Below are 17,171 nucleotides of genomic sequence, written 5' to 3'. Positions count from 1 at the left end.
CTTTGTAAACTTGGAGAGAAGCCTGTCTTTTCTTCCCTCTTTAGTTTTCTTGCTTCAGTTACTGAAAAGATTTAGTATGGATGAATAAGGTAGAGTCCTGTTCCATTTAACTTTCTATTGGTTAGATTTGTAAGTAAGGCTTCTCTTAGGGCCTAGATCTCAGGTGTAACACATTTCCTTCCAGAAGGGCATTTTAGTCAGGAATGCCTTTTTCTCTTTCCTTACAGCTAGTTCTGCTTAACCACTCAGTAGGTAGAAATAAATTTAATAAATCTAGGAACCGTTTTTTTTCTTCACCTAGTTGAATCTACTCATACAAGATAAAAGTAAGCCATTTGTACTTTTAATTTGTCAATTGTTCATTCATGAATAGCAGTAAGTTAAATTTAATGATAATGTTTTGTTTCTAGGGGAACCTTCCTCCAGGATATAAGATAACTCTGATTGATATAGGACTTGTCATTGAATACCTCATGGGAGGAACCTACAGATGCACTTATACTAGAAAACGTTTCCGAGTAATATATAACAGCCTCGGTGGGAATAATCGGGTATGTAGAAACTTTTAGAAACAGTGAATGCTTTATATTGTAAACTTGGAAGAAAAATTACATTTGGCATTTTAAGAAACCCTTTGGGATTGTAATCAAAGTTAATTGTCTATTTAATCTAATCACATAGACTTCAGTAGTATTATCTAATTTTTATGTATGTTTTCAGTGTTTTTTGTTTTTGTTTTTGCTTTTGCAAATTCTTTAAATATCATTATATTAAACCTTTGTAAAAAACTAACAAACTCTCATTTTTAGAGGTCTGGACGAAATACTTCCAGCAGCACTCCTCAGTTGCGAAAAAGTCATGAGTCTTTTGGTAATAGGGAAGACAAAAGGGAAAAAATGCGACACAATCATTTCATCAAGACTGCACAGCCTTATAGACCAAAGGTATTTTTGGTTTGCTAATATTTTCTTTGGGCCTGATCCAAATTATTTAAATATAAGAAAACTACATGACATTTTTTAATGTTAACAGAATAATATCGTTTGAATTTTTCTTACACACTGGATATTTTAGAATCTTTATTTTTCCATGTAACATTGATATCATGACAAAGTAGATCTTTTAGTTTTTCATATGAAAAAATAAACGTGTCTCAAGACAAATGGCATATTCTTTTTTATATTGTTTGTATTTTTTAAAATGTTTCATAAAGCATTAAAAGTCAGTTCATAGGCATATACATTTGGAGATAGGAACAGAAATATTAAAATTCAAATTACAGAAACATAAAGAAGCTATAGGTGTTATAGGACAGTAAACTGAACTCTGGGCCTGAAATTAGATGGTTTTGAGTTCAAGTTTGGCCTCTGACTGCTTCAATTTTTTTTTCATTGTATAAGGAGCTTACTAATCACAACTAATTCTCAGAGTTTCTTTGAGGATCAAATGAGGCCATTTGCAAAGCACTTAATGCATTGCTTGACACATGGTAGCACTTAGTTAATATTTGTTCTCTTCATCTTTTACCCAATATTGCCGGATAGAACAATGAAAGTATTTGATAAGACAAAAATATATTATGAATAACAATACATATGTAAATGAAAATTCATCTTCATTATTTGTTTCCCCTGATATTTGGGTAAACCTTATGTGACTTTATTTCATATTTTAATCAGCAAATAATGTTCAGACCATTTCTGATCATAATACACCCCAAAGGATTATCTGCATTTTTTAAAATTATGCTTCAATTTTTTTTGCATGATATTCCATGAAAAAATGAGTGTTAGTTTATAATTATCATTTTTTATAATATAATTTGGCTTTTTAAATAAAATAAAGTATTTGAGAATAGGACTAGACTGTTTTAATAGGACACCTCCAAGGGAAAGCTTTTGGATTCTGTGTTTACAATTGAACTTAGACTAAATTATATATAATGTTGTATCATACTAAATTGTAAATATAAATGGATTTGATTTTGTAAAACCTTTCTAAACTTGTAAATGCCACAATACTTTTTTTTTTTTACTTTATTTCTTTTTAATTTTCTCAAGATCGACACTGCTGTGGAAGAAGGAAAGAAGAAAAGAACCAAAGATGAAATTGTTGATATTGATGATCCTGAAACTAGGCGGTTTCCTTATCCACTCAATGAACTCTTAATTTGGGCATGCCTTATGAAGAGGCAAGTTATGGCCCTTTTTTTCTGGCAACATGGTGAAGAATCCATGGCTAAAGCATTAGTAGCCTGTAAGATGTATCGTTCCATGGCATATGAAGCAAAACAAAGTGACCTGGTTGATGACACATCAGAAGAACTGAAGCAGTATTCAAAGTAAATTACAATTTCTTCTATGAAATTTTTTTTTGACATAAAATAACTACAAGGGTTACTGCAATGCTATCTACTATTTAATATATAATTTTCTTTTACTTTTATTTTGCAAGTTAAGAAAGGACATCACTTATGAGATTTTTTTTTTAATCTCTTTTTTGCGTAAGCATCTAAAAGAAGTTCTTGGTTCAGGTTTATATAAAATGAAATGTTAGATGAGTAGGGAGTGCAAAAATGTTTTGAACTTTAATTTACAATTAAGTTGATGGAATTAAAGTGTGTGTGTGTGTGTGTGTGTGTGTGTGTGTGTGTGTGTGTGTGTGTGTGTGTGTTGTTTCAGAAAACAAATAGATATATTGCAAAGTAGCAAATCACTTGTTAAATCATATCTACAGCAATTGCACAATAATAATTGTGGAAATTTAAACACAAATGATTTAACTTGAGGCTTTGGCAGTAAGGAAAATGTGATACAGAATTGTTCTGGGGGTTACTAGGTGGTGCAGTGAATGGATCACTGGCCCTTAAAGTTGGAGGGATCTGGATTTAGGTCTGGGCTCAGATACTTAACACTTCCTGAGTATATGATTCTGGGTGGTCACTTGACTCTGATTGCCTTACACATTTTTTTTTAAATTAAAAAACAATGTTCTGCATCTTAAAAAAGAGGTTTTTCTAAAGGCTTATAATGGTACATATTTTAGAACAAGAAGCCCTTGTGTACTTGTAAAATGGTACTATAGCTTGTAGAAACCCCAAATACTCTTCTACATGATTTAATAATCATTAAGTTAGATTTTTCCTTGTAATGGAAGCATGCGCTGTCCTTTTTTGCATTTGGGATCTATCAGTTCATCTGTAAATATACCGTTCCCACTTTAAGATCTATATAGATACTACATTGGCTAAATTGTTCTGGCTTTTCTCCTTTTTCAGAGGCCTACAAATTTATTTCTCAGAAAGGTGAACAAGGAAACCTCAGTTTCAGAACTTGTGAAAATACTAAAAGGCACACAATCCAAATTTTAAAGAAATAATATTTACCTTGCTGATTTGTTTGGAACATGTCTTAGTTTTGTATGCATTTGAATAATTCTAATGTATGTTATACATTGGAAGTAGAAAATAGAAAGCCTGATGCTGGACTAGTGTTTGGCATGGCCATAGGAGAAAAATGTTATAGAATAATATAAAAAGGGAAAATCCATAAATGGAAATCAACAACTCAATAATTTGTATCTAATTTTGTTTTCTTTGGTAGTGATTTTGGTCAGCTGGCAGTAGAGCTTCTAGAACAATCTTTCAGACAAGATGAAACGATGGCCATGAAATTACTCACATATGAACTAAAAAACTGGAGTAATTCAACCTGCCTTAAGTTAGCAGTCTCTTCAAGACTTCGACCATTTGTTGCTCACACCTGTACCCAAATGTTATTATCTGATATGTGGATGGGAAGGCTGAATATGAGAAAAAACTCATGGTATAAGGTATATTTCATAACATCGTTCTTATTTTATATATCAAGCTAAATAAGATAGCTGTGTTGATTTTGTAGTAGAAAAGAAAAATTCTTAAATTACTGGAAGCCCCTTATGTAGTCTGTTGTGCCAGATAGTATGATACTCCTTTTGTAATAGCCACTAAAGACACTGTAGATTACCAAGAACCTAAGAATGATTGTTGTTACTTACCTAGCTGGAAGGGTGAGAGAGAGGAAGAAGTTTTAAGTCCAGTGCCCCTGACTATCTTTTGTTGTCCTGGCAGCTATTAAAGGCAGACAATGACATGTTCAATACTGGATCCCTCTGATAACATTTTTTGTGACATTATTAGTGAGTTTTTTTGTTTTGCTATGATTATTTTAAGGTTAAAATTTTTGGTTAAATGTTTGTCTTGCTTCTTACCTTATAAGGAAGCAGTATCTTAAAATTTTTCTTTTGATGTTCTATTATATTTTTCCAAATAAGGTACAGAAATATACAAGGCAGTAAACAGGCAAGTAGTCCTTAATTATAGGCAAACGTAGATAGATGTGTAATAGATACTAATCACTTACTAAAAAATAGTGATGAAAGATTAACAAAGAAAAACCTACTACATAAATTTTTTCATATTTCAGTTTTAAGGCATTAGATAAACTTTCTATAGAAATAAGTCTTTATTATTTACATTTCTTTATAGAGGCACATGCTGAGTAAGCGTAGGCCATGATGTGGAATAGTTAAAAAAAGAGATTCAGATTAAAATTAGGAAAAGTAGCTCTTAATGGAGGTTGTATTTTATTGTATTCTATGAATATTTTGTCAAAATAATATTTCTAAATTTAAAATTCCTTGATTAGGCAATATATGAATTCAAGGCAAAATATATCGTTATATAAATTAATAGATGAAATAACAGAAAATAATTGGTCTATATTCTTATTTTGCAGAAAGCTTTCCTTGTGTTTATAATAAGTATATAAATTTGATAAACAAAACCAAAAATAATAAACCCTGAACATTTTGTTGTTTGCTCTATAACAAAATTCAACCTGAGCCTCTTTAAATTTCATACATCAGTAACAGAAACTAATTTTCTCCAAACTTTTTCCTTTTTTACATATTACTTAGAGGGGGAAAAAAAATCTACTAACTAGTAATAGTAATGATAAGCATAAATGACCATTCTTAGAGTTACAGAGACCTTGGCTAAAATTCCTCCTCTTGACACATCTCACCTTTTTAATCATGAGTAAATCACTTAACCTTTCTGTGCCTCAGTAACTTTCTAAGTTTCAAAGCAATTGTCAAATTGCAATAGTGAAGGAGTTGTTTCGCCAGAATTTCTTACCCCAATGAAAAGTCCCTACAAGGAAAAAACAAACAGCCCCATTAGTAATATATTATTAAAAGATATACTAGATCTTTTACTGATATTACTTAAAACCTGATTTTTTTTATGAAGCAAATTGTAAGTTTTTTTAATTTTCTAGGTGATTTTAAGCATCTTAGTTCCACCTGCCATATTAATGCTGGAATATAAAACCAAGGCAGAAATGTCCCACATCCCACAATCTCAAGATGCTCATCAGATGACCATGGAAGACAGTGAAAACAACTTCCAAAATATTACAGAAGAAATTCCTTTGGTAAGGAAGGAGTGCATAGAAAAAAGAAGCAAAATTTAAGCTTAATGTGAGTAACTAGCTAATCAGATTTTTTTAATTTTAGGAAATCTTCAAGGAAATCAAAGTTTTAGAAAATAATGAAGGAAAGACTGAACTTGACATACAAGTGAAACCTAAAAAGCTGCCAATCACTCGAAAATTTTATGCATTTTACCATGCACCAATTGTGAAATTTTGGTTTAACACAGTAAGTGTCTTTCCGGTGTTTTGTTTTTTTTTAACCTAATATGTGTGACAATTTTTTTTAAAGTATTATGAACAATTCTATGTATACAACTCGATTGTAATTATAAAATTGCTTCTAGTAACCCTTACAAATATTTAAACTGTGTTGTAATGAAAAGCATTTATTTGTATAGCAGTATATAAAAAAGCATTAATGAATATTGTATAACCTGAATCATGAAGTGCAATAGATAGTGGTCAGATTAATTTGTAAGGTTTTTCTAAAGAAGATGATTTTTTTTTAAGAGGTAAGATATTAGCATAGTAGAACAAATGGCTTATGCATAGGTGTGAATGGTGAAAATGAGATTAGAAAATTTGACTGGCATGATCACTTAATGTCTATAGTAATTCATCAGTAAGATAGATCAGTGGTAATAGCATTATGTAATGCTTTTAGGCTTGCAGAGTATCTTATTTTATTCTCACAATAACTTTGGAAGATGGGTGCTGATACAAGTCCTATTTTATGATAAAAACCTGGGGCAATTTCTCAGTATTACCCAAAGAGTAATAAGCAAGGGTAAAAGGCTACATTTGAATTCAAGTCATTGAGCTCTCTCATAGTAAGTACACAGTGACTGTACACTGTTGATAAAGTTTGTTTTAGTGAATTCCTCTTAGGTTTTTATTCAGGAAAGTAACAGGATAAAAATAATTACCCCTAAAACATTTATTTGTTAAATAAATATTTTTCGATATTTAACTTTTTAATTTTTTTTAGTTGGCGTACTTAGGGTTTCTGATGCTTTATACATTTGTGGTTCTTGTACAAATGGAACAGTTACCTTCAGTTCAAGAATGGATTGTTATTGCTTACATTTTCACCTATGCGATTGAAAAAATTCGTGAGGTATGTTTGTTGGTACTTTTTTTCTTATGAATTACTTGCTCTTTTACTTCTAATACAAAACTTGTCATATTAGCCATGTAATTTACTATATAGGCACCTACTCTATAACAAACAACAAGAAAAAACGGCCACATTATGTAACTGAGTAGTTAACTATATAATTAAGATTTCTACCAGATTTAGAATAGCTATCACATTGCCATATGAATTTTTCTCTTTGAAATTTAGAAGGGTTGGATTTGGGTTGCTTCCAAACATTTCTTTATTTACTACTTTTCTAGGATATGCAACCAAAAAAAAAGGTATTTTTTCAAAACAGGAAAAAATGAAAATAAACTTTAAATTCTTTCTAATTTAGTTTTTCATTTAATGTCTGGATCAGTGTTTACAATCTAATGAGAAGGCAACAAATATTAAGTATCTTCTATGTCCCAAGCACTGTTCTAGGTAAAAGTAAAACTCTCCTTGGCTGAGATTAATCTTGGAAAGCTTTCCCAAACAAGATGATTTTTGGAAGAGGTGAGGCAAACTAACATAGAGGAAGGAGCTTGTTTTCTCTTGGAAGTAGTTAATTTTAAAAATATTTTTGTTATATATGTTATTTCCTTAGGGAGGGACCATTAACAACTAGGGGGATTAGGATAGGCATTGTACAGAAGGTAACAATTCAACTGAACCTTGAAAGAATTAGGAATTCTACGAACTGGATGTGAGGAAAAGTAAATTTTATAAGATAAAAATTTTCTTTATGCTTTAATAGCAAGTAGGCCTCACAGTTTATGATCAACACGCAAATCAGATTACATAAATGAGATTTACTGTGAGGGAGTTAAGATCATCTCTGAGGAAAGTCACCAGCATTTTTAAGGGATGGAGAAATTCTTGCAAAGGATAGTGACTGAGACTTGAGGGAAACGAAAAGGGAAAGAATTTTAGGTGTGGGAGTCAGCCAATGAAAATGTACAATCAGTAGATGAAGTAATATATTTTTGCAAAGAACAGCCAGGAGGCTTATACCATTCAATCAGAGTACACATCTGTGAAAATCACTTAAACTTTTAATCTTCATGTTATTACCACCACCCCCTCCCAAAAAATGCAAAGATAGATGCTAATAAAGTTTTTTAAAAATTTTTTTATTATTATATCTTTTTATTTATAAAATATGCATGGGTAATTTTTTTCAACATTGACCTTTACAAAACCTTTCATTCCAAATTTTCCCCTCCTTCCCTCCACCCTCTCCCTTAGATGGCAGGTAATCCAATACATGTTAAATTATATGTTAAATTCAATATATGTATACATATCTATACCGTTATCTTGCTGCACAACTTTATGTAGTTCATATTTATTACTTCTTTTTCCTGACCCTGGGACCAGGAAGAAAAAAGTCTGATCTGTTTTGCACAGACAGTCCTTCAAAGATATATGAAAATTGTCAGGGGCAGCTAGATGCAGTGGATAGAGCACCAGCCCTGAAGTCAGGAGGACCTGAGTTCAAATCTGGTCTTAGACACTTAACACTTCCTAGCTGTATGACCCTGGGCAATTCACTTAACCCCAAGTGCCTCAGTGAAAAAAAAGAAAATAGTCCTCTTCTTAAGTGTTCTCTTCAAGAGTATACTCTTTACACACATTTTACTAGTCTGTCAATATTTATTAAAGCACTTTGTGTTAGGCACATAGAGGAATACAAAGAAGACAAAAGACAATCTGCTTTCAAGGACCTCAGTTCTAATTGGAGAAACTATATAAGCAAATAGGTGCGAACAAGATACATACAAAATAAATTTCAAGAGGAAGGCACTAGTAGAGAAATCAGAAAAGGCTTCCTAAAGAAGATGGAATTTTTAACTAAGACCTGAAGGAAGCAAGAGGAAAGGATCAAGGCCTGAGAGACAGCCAGAGTTCAGAAGCAGTATCTTATGTGATTGCTCTTCATATTATTAAACAAAATAAAGTTCATTTGGATATATTAGAAAAAAAAAAAGCTAAGAATATTATGAGATAAATTGAAAAGGTACAGCAAACAGGTGAATCTTTCAGTACTATTAGAGCTCAGGGTGCAAGAATTTTTAATTGTTCTATCCTTTGATCTCAAAGGTCCTTCTCCTTAGGCTTGCCTCAGTGAAATTATTGGCAGCAAGAAAATATCCTGTATGTACAAAAATATTCATACCAGCTTTATATAAGACAAGGAGCTAAAGGCAAACTAAATTTCCAGAAGTTTGGGAGCAATTGAACCAATCATAATGGGATATTACTTCCCCTGTGGACAGCTTTGTAATTTTTATATTTTTGTATTCATCCTTGTTACCCATCCTTGCTTTTATTCTCTGCTTTACACATCTTTTTAAAATCTGATTTCTAAGTCATCTCTCACTTGGCTATAGTATCCTGAGATTCCTCTGATTTCTTTTTCTCTGTCAGGTCCCAGAAAGCTCATTATATTGGGAAAACTTCATCCTTACAGATCAGCTTTGCTGTACTTCACCTCATCACTATTTGTTGCACCTCTGATTTGAGTGTGGAGCTTTAAACTCCATTTAAGGATGCTACTTGAGAGCATGGACTGTCTTTTCTTTTTTTCATATTTGTATCTCCAGACTTAGCATAATGCCTATCACATGATAGGTGCTTAATAAATGTTTATTGGCTGTTGAAGTCATCTAAGTTAATAAGTTCCCTGTATATCCACCCAGGGTGGTTGCTTTAGACAACTTCCCTTTTTCTTTGTTGTAACTTCATATATTTGCCTTCAGATTTCATCCTCAAGAGTTTTTCCTCCTTCCTGAGCTATTTTGCTTTACAAAATTTCAGTTCATCCTACAATATTTATTCCTTTTCTCAATTGAAATCTATTTTCTGAACAAAAAAGGCAATAAAAAAGTTAAATGGAAATAGACCGAATAGTCTTGTCTTTTAAATGTGAATGAATTAGACAACTCTAAAAAATGAAAGACAGTGACAGATAAGAAAACAGCAGTCAGCAATTTGTTATCTACAAGAAGAAATGTTTAAAAAATTAAACTTGTAAAACTAAAATAGAAGCAGGAATAAAAGATTATTACATGAATGTGAAAAAAGTAAGAGTTGTCATGGTATTTGTATTAAAAAATTCAGCATCAAGAAAATTATATAATGAAACTAGTATGCTTAACCTATGGGAAATAAGTATAGTATTAAATTTATATTTATCACTTGGCATTACATCTGAATCTATAAGAGAAAAGTTGATTGTATGTAAAGTGTAATGTTCCTATTTTTGAGTTTTGAACATCGAGCAGAAAGAGAAACAAAAACTGATTTCTAAAAGTCAGCAGAACATTGGAAAACTTTAAACATAGGACATCTTTTAAATGAAATTATTAAAGAATACACTTTTCTAGCAACATTCCAGCCTTTATGAAAATAGACACAAAGAAATTCTAAATAAAGCAAATAGTAAACATCCTTACAACATAAATTGGAACAAAATAGTAATACAAGGAACACAAAAAATATAGAACTAAATTGAGATGATGATATCTTTACATCTGAGTGAAACAAAGAACAATTTATAAAAAGAATAACTGAATCACAAGAATAGTAATCTATATAGTACAGTTTCTGAAATACACTAAAGCAATCCTTGGGGAAAATTATGCCTCTAAGAACATGCATTAAGAAAATAGAAAGAAAATATTTATGAACCAATTATACAATTCAACTATTAGAAATTCAAAATAAGCCAAAAATTAAATAGAAACAAATTAAAAAACAATATGAATGTATCATCATAATTAAAATTTGATTCTTTTGAAAGTCTAATAAAATTGAGAAACCCAAAAGAAGGTGGAAAATCAGACTACCAAAATAAAAAATAAATAGCATTAAATCATCTTTCCTCAAGTTATCTTTCATTACAAAGTATGATTTTTATCTCAAGGTTCCCATCATTTTTGCTTTTTTATTTCTTTTTGACAAGTGTTAAGTCCCGAATAGCAATTTTTGCATTCATTCCTTGACAAAATCACCGTGATACACCCAGTACTCTTTTGAAGAAGTTCAAAAAGTATGCTATGATAAATGGGATGCATAAAATTATTTATTGTCTTGCTAGAGTGAGGGCCTAGTTGTGACTGTATAATACTTTGTAGTGGACCAATTTACCACAGTTTAGTGATTGAACTTTGTTTAGCCTCATCTAGCAATACATGCATAGAAATAAAGGGAAAGGATGGTAGGAGTAATCCAAATTGTATTTGGCAACTAGAGTCACTGTTAATATTAAAGTTGCTAATATCAATATAAATCAATGTAAATACATATTAAGGTTTGGCTTTCTTTACTTCAGTTTGTACAAGTCTTACCACTTACCCATTTCTCTGAAATTGTACCTTTTGTAATTTCTTATCACAGTACTATTCTGTAATTGACAAGTACCCACTAAATTTCTAGTTCTTGACCTGACTAAAAGGCTGCAAAAATGTTTTTATACTTAGAAGGTTTTTCTCCTCATTCTTTGATCTCTTAAGCATATAAGCCTGGTACTGGTATCACTGATTCATAAGATGTACACATGTTTGGTAACCGTTTGAACATAATTCCAAATTGCTCTCCATTGACAGATCTAATTCACAGCTCCATCATTGGTGTATTAATATACCTCTTTTCCTGCAGCCCTTCCAACTTTTGCCATTTTTTCCCTTTTTGTCAACCTTGCTGTCTGATAAATGTGATATGGAACCTCAGAGTTGCTTTAATTTGCATTTTTCTAATTATTAGAGATTTGGAGTATTTTTTAATGTGGTTGTTGATAGCTTGTCACACTTCTAGACTCTTTTCTCTGTATGACCCCCTGTTGAATCAGTTGTCAAACCATATTGATTTTACCTTCTTAATCTCTCTCATATCTACTCTATTCTATTTAGTGAAATAGATTGCCCTTATTATTTGTGTTATCTTTTATATGTGTTATTGTGGTAGCCTCCTTATTAGGTTTCCTTTTCTCCACATGGTTAACCATAATTACATTTCTAAAACAGATCTGATCACATTATTCTCTTCAATCAAAGTGCTAAAATGATTGCCTTTAGGATAATATAGAAACTCTTAAGTATGCTATTTAAAGCCTTTCTCACTTTCTTTGCAGTCCTACTTTATGTTACTTCTATTCTAGTCAAACTGATCTTATACTTATAATTCATATTCACTTCTCATCTCATCCGTGCCTTTGCACACATTTGTTGCAATGTTGAGAATCCATAATTTCTTCTTTCAAGTCATAATGGAGGGTATTATCTACATAAGACATTTTCGGATTCTTCCCAATATTTAGCTCACTTTCCCTCTTGAAATTGTTGGCTTACTTTTGCATGTGTTCTGTTCCCCCCAACCCTCCAGTAGAATGTAATCTCACTAAGAGTTGCATTGTTTTTTTCTTTGTCCTTCTATTATATCGAACAGTGGCTTTTGCTTAGCAATATTAATACATATTATCATAATATATAATGTAAAATATTAATATATAACCTGTGATTAATATATTTATAATTAATATAATTTGCTTAGTAATATTAATATATTTTACATAATTTTTACATTGGATTATTTCAATAAATGAGATAAGCCTGTGGAGGGGAGAAAAATCTAAGGTTTAACTTTTTTTTTTAATACAGATTTTTATGTCTGAAGCTGGGAAAATAAGCCAGAAAATTAAAGTATGGTTCAGTGACTACTTCAACATCAGTGATACAATTGCCATTGTGACTTTTTTCATTGGATTCGGACTAAGATTTGGAGCAAGATGGAAATTTGGAAATGATAAAATATTTGTTGCTGGAAGACTGATTTACTGTCTTAATATTATTTTTTGGTATGTTCGGTTGTTGGATTTTTTAGCTGTAAATCAGCAGGCAGGACCTTATGTAATGATGATTGGCAAAATGGTAAGTTTACATAAAATTAAATATCAGTAATGTGCATGTGTGCATTAAGATTTTTCTTCATAAAAACAATCTGCCTTAGTAAGTCAGATGGCACTGTGGATGGAGCATGGGGCCTTAAGTCAGGAACATTCCCCTTTGTGGAAGTCTTTTCTGTTCTCAGACACTTGTTAGTAGTGTGACCTTGGGCTGAACCTTGTTTGCCTCAGTTTCCTCATCTATAAAATGAGCTGAAAAAAGAAATGGCAAATCAATTCCAGTTTCTTTGCCAAAAAATCCCAGGTTGGGTCATAAAGAGTCAGGCATGATTGAAAAACAACTGAAGAACAATCTGTCTTAACCAGGTTACATATATCAGTTTCATAATGTTTATTTGATTCATGTTTTTAAAAAAAATTATTTTATTAGCACAAATGGAAGTTATTTGAAGTTATTTAGAATGGTTGAGTTTAGACTGCCTTCTGTTTGGCTTTTAAAGTCTTTTACTACCTACCTTCCCTAATTTACCTTTCCAGCATTATTATATTACTATATTACATATTAGTATATATTATATTACTATTATATATTTTTCCCCTTCTCACAATGTATGAGGAGATCACCATTAGCTGTCTTGTTTTTTTATACATGATACATACACACACACACACACACAATACCCTTATCCCCCTGCCTGCTCCTAACATTCACGAAATATGCCCCTTCTTCACCTCCTGTTTCTTTTAGACTTATTTTTAAGGGATCTACACAGAAACCCCTGTCTAATTCAAAGATCTTCTTGACTGTCAGCAGCTTAATAATGTCTTCCACCCAAAAAGTTTAACTTGTTTATAGTTTATATAGACTTGTTTTCATTTTTTCTTACCAGTAGAACAAGTCCCTTAGTGGCAGTGATTTTTCATTTTTTATGGTTCTATCCCCAGCATTTAAGCCGTGACACAGAATGGCATTTTAAAAGTGCTTCAAATTTCAAGCAGTCTGGTGATTTTTTGGTCAAATTTAGAAAAAATTAAATGTTAATATTACTATAAACTTACTATGAGTAAACCAAGAAATTTAGTGTATTTGTAATTTGTCTTCTTTGTTCCCTTAGCCATTTAACCTAGAAAATAGATTAGAAAATTAAAAAGTTAAATAAATTAATTATGCAATATCCATTGTATTGTGCCTTAAGTGTACCTTCTGTTTTGCAATAGATCAAATGTGGTCATGCAAAGTGGAAGTATGATAATATTGCTCTTAAACTTAAAGGATGTTAATGCTTACTTGAGTGGATTGCTATAAATATTTTCTTTTGAGGATTCTATATGGTATATATCTGACAGTCACATCCTAAAGGGCAGGGACATTTAGTCACTTTCTTACCATTATTCTACATTGATTTCCAGAAGATTAGAAATAGTTCTAACAACTGTGTGCTAAAATAGTATGCCCTTTATTACCCAATGCCTCTAACATTGACTGTTTCCATCCTTTTCACCTTTGCCAGTTTGTCAAGTTTGAAGCAAAATCATTCAGCATTGTAGAATTCTTTGTCTAGTCTCTTCTACTGATTCTTATTTTTTATTACTTACAAATAGTTTTAATTATTAGTTTTATTGTATAATTTGAAGTTTGGAAACGGTAATCCCTTTTTACCCCCATCCTTTTTTATTGTTTCCACTGATATTTTAGGTTTTTTTGTTGGTCTGAATGAGTTTTAATATTTTCTTTAGCTCTGTAAAACATCCATTTAGTTGTTGGTTGAAATAGCTAAATTTGTACATTGATTTGGTCAATAATGACACCATCCCAGTTTGTATATGATGTGATAATTTCTTTAGAAAATCTTATGTAATCAATAAAGAAACTAATAGCGATAATCTTAAAAGAGGATACAATAAATTCACAAAATCAATAGCATTTCTTTATAGGAATAATAAGATACAGGAGGAAATAATATAAGATAGAACATTCTTTTCAAAATTACTACAGATTGCATAAACTATCTGAGAGTTAATCATCAGGAGAATCACAACCCAAATAAATAAAGATTATAAAATATTATAAATTATATATATATTTGTATATTATACAATTATATTATTACAAATTATAAATGTATATTATATATTTATATATAAACATTATAAATTATAAAATATTCTTTAAAGAAACAAAGAACTTAAATAACTGCTGATGGCTATACTTTTAGTCATTTCCATAAAACTATAACTTTGAAGGTTCCAAAAGGTGATTATAAAGGAAAGCAAGTCTATAAATTAGAATTGAGAATAGATCATTTAGGGAACAATGAGAATACAAGCCATAAAATAATGAAAAATCACATTGGAAAAGTAAGTTGAGACCAGAATCCAAAAAATGCTGAAAAGCAGGTAGACTATTAAAATTGATTTATTTGCAGGGGTGGGAGGGGGGGGGGATAAATATTTATATAGAATCTGCTCTTTATTAAGTGATGTGCTAAGCATTTTACATATATTATTTTATTCTCTCAATCCTGCAAAGTAAGCACTGCTATTGTCCTAATTTTATGGTTGGGAAAACTGAGATAAATAAGTGACTTGCCCAGTGTCACACAGCTAGTAAATGTCTGAGGCCAGATTTGAACTTCAAATCTGTAGTGTAAAAAGGAGGGGGTAGGGGGATTTTTGAGGGCTTTTGACCAGGACTCTCTGTAGTACCAAAAGTATTCTTGTGAAAGTTACATCTGTTCTCATTCTGAAATTTTTCAGTAAGTAGCTATTCTTAATACTTCTGATCCTTATGTATGAACATAATTTGGCAAATATTAACTAGGCTAAAATCTATCCTCCACCCCACCCCCATCCCCCCCATCCCCTTTTTTTCTTAAGTCATGAGTCGATCTGTATTTTCAAAAATATTTTACAGGGGCAAAGTTAACCTCTTCCATTAACCTCTTTACTATTTTCAGTATTAATTAGGTTAAGTTTTATTTTAGAAAACATGGTCAGTATAATGCATCACTAAATTTAGAATTCCACAAGACCTAATTATTTTTAAAATTTATTGATATCCTTTAACAAAGTGATGCAACAGACACTTTACAACAAATACTAAAATTTGGCTTTTTTTTATTCACCCAGGGGACATGCCTATAAATGATTATTGTACAAGAAAATAATTAGTATTCAAGAAACCCTCAGCAAACATTGGTTAAGCATGTATAGTGTATCCATTAGTGTGCTAGGTACTACTGATACAAGGACAAAAGTGAAATAGCCTCTTACTAAAAGGAAAGGATAATTTTGGTAATCACAGATTAGAGTTATCCTGAAATCTTTTACCTGAACTCTCAAAGAAACAAGGGATTCTTAGAGACAGCAGTGAAAAAGGGAATTTCAAGCAGAAGTAACAAATGAGACTTTGCAATAGCACAGAGACAGCCCAGGGAATACTGTTTATAAGGAACAGTAAAAAAGCCCTGGCAGCCACCCTTCATTTTTATAATAAAATCAGCTCCAGAGGAAATGAATACAAGAACATCTGATCTGTTTCATGTTCTCTCAGCACCACTTGCTCCATGTCCAGCCCTAATCTTGTTTTATATTATTTATATTATTATATATTATATATATTATATTATATTATATGTTATGTTATTTATAAAACTATACCTTTCAACATATTTGGTGCTTTCATATTTATTTAATTTAGCTCTTTATTTTTTCCTATCTTGGTAAATTTTATTTCCAATTAGATTTAAAAACTTGCTTGAAGACAGGGTTGTCTCATCATCTTTGTTCAAATGAAGATTGTGTAATTTTATCAGATGACAGTGAGAAGGCAGACTCATTCAACCCTTATTTTGCTTTCATCTTTTATATCAATGAAAAAGAAGAAAGGAAATTTCTGTTTGAAGATACTGACTTAAGTGCATGCTTTGTCTGCAGAGTATGGTCTTGTTGAATGATCATAGATGGGAAAAGAAACTTTCTTAACATTTTTATAAAAGGCAATCATAGGTTGTTATTTTCAGTTTTTCATTTATTTTTACTATTGCCATTTTTAAACAGGTGGCGAACATGTTTTACATCGTTGTAATTATGGCACTTGTACTGCTCAGTTTTGGTGTTCCCAGACAGGCAATACTTTATCCTCATGAACCACCATCTTGGAGGCTTGCTAAAGATATTGTCTTTAATCCATACTGGATGATTTTTGGTGAAGTTTATGCATATGAAATTGATGGTAAGATTTTATGTTTATCTAAAATTCATTTATGTACTATCTAATTTTAAAGTATGATTCTTTTAAACATGAACTCTTAAAGAGTTCCGAGAGATATTTAACTAATATATGATTCTAACATACTGGCTATTGAGTCTTCACCTACATTGGAATAAGCAAAAAACAAAAAGGGAAATGAGACACTGACAGAAACATATGATAATGGCAGCTAACATAAATAAAAAAAACCTAAACCAAAAAAAATAGTTATCATGCTAATGTTTCTGTGTCCCAACTTTGATTCAAGACATTCTTCAGTGTGCCTTCACCCTTTTCATTATCTTCCACTACCATTCAGACAAATTGATCAAATTTCAAAATGTGTATTCTGTACTAAACAGATTTAAGTATCATATACAACTTTAAAAAAAAAAAGATTCCCTAGCAAAATGTTCTATC

General features: G+C 31.1%; 1 protein-coding gene across 2 annotated transcripts in view; it reads left to right on the top strand.

Moving 5' to 3' along the window:
- Window positions 1-17,171, top strand: part of TRPM7 (transient receptor potential cation channel subfamily M member 7) — a 134,344-nt gene that overhangs the window by 83,437 nt on the left and 33,736 nt on the right. For both annotated transcript variants that reach the window (XM_051980642.1, XM_051980643.1), the window contains exons 14-22: window positions 411-551; window positions 810-944; window positions 2,061-2,341; window positions 3,603-3,831; window positions 5,319-5,474; window positions 5,557-5,700; window positions 6,463-6,591; window positions 12,255-12,524; window positions 16,559-16,733. In XM_051980642.1, coding sequence (XP_051836602.1) covers window positions 411-551; window positions 810-944; window positions 2,061-2,341; window positions 3,603-3,831; window positions 5,319-5,474; window positions 5,557-5,700; window positions 6,463-6,591; window positions 12,255-12,524; window positions 16,559-16,733 — 1,660 coding nt within the window. The remainder of the gene's footprint in view (window positions 1-410; window positions 552-809; window positions 945-2,060; window positions 2,342-3,602; window positions 3,832-5,318; window positions 5,475-5,556; window positions 5,701-6,462; window positions 6,592-12,254; window positions 12,525-16,558; window positions 16,734-17,171) is intronic.

This window comes from Antechinus flavipes, chromosome 2 (assembly GCF_016432865.1).
Source record: "Antechinus flavipes isolate AdamAnt ecotype Samford, QLD, Australia chromosome 2, AdamAnt_v2, whole genome shotgun sequence".
In the NCBI taxonomy this organism is placed as follows: Eukaryota; Metazoa; Chordata; class Mammalia; order Dasyuromorphia; family Dasyuridae; genus Antechinus; species Antechinus flavipes.
The sequence above is the reverse complement of the archived record's forward strand: the minus strand, read 5'-3'. Positions and strand labels throughout refer to the sequence as shown.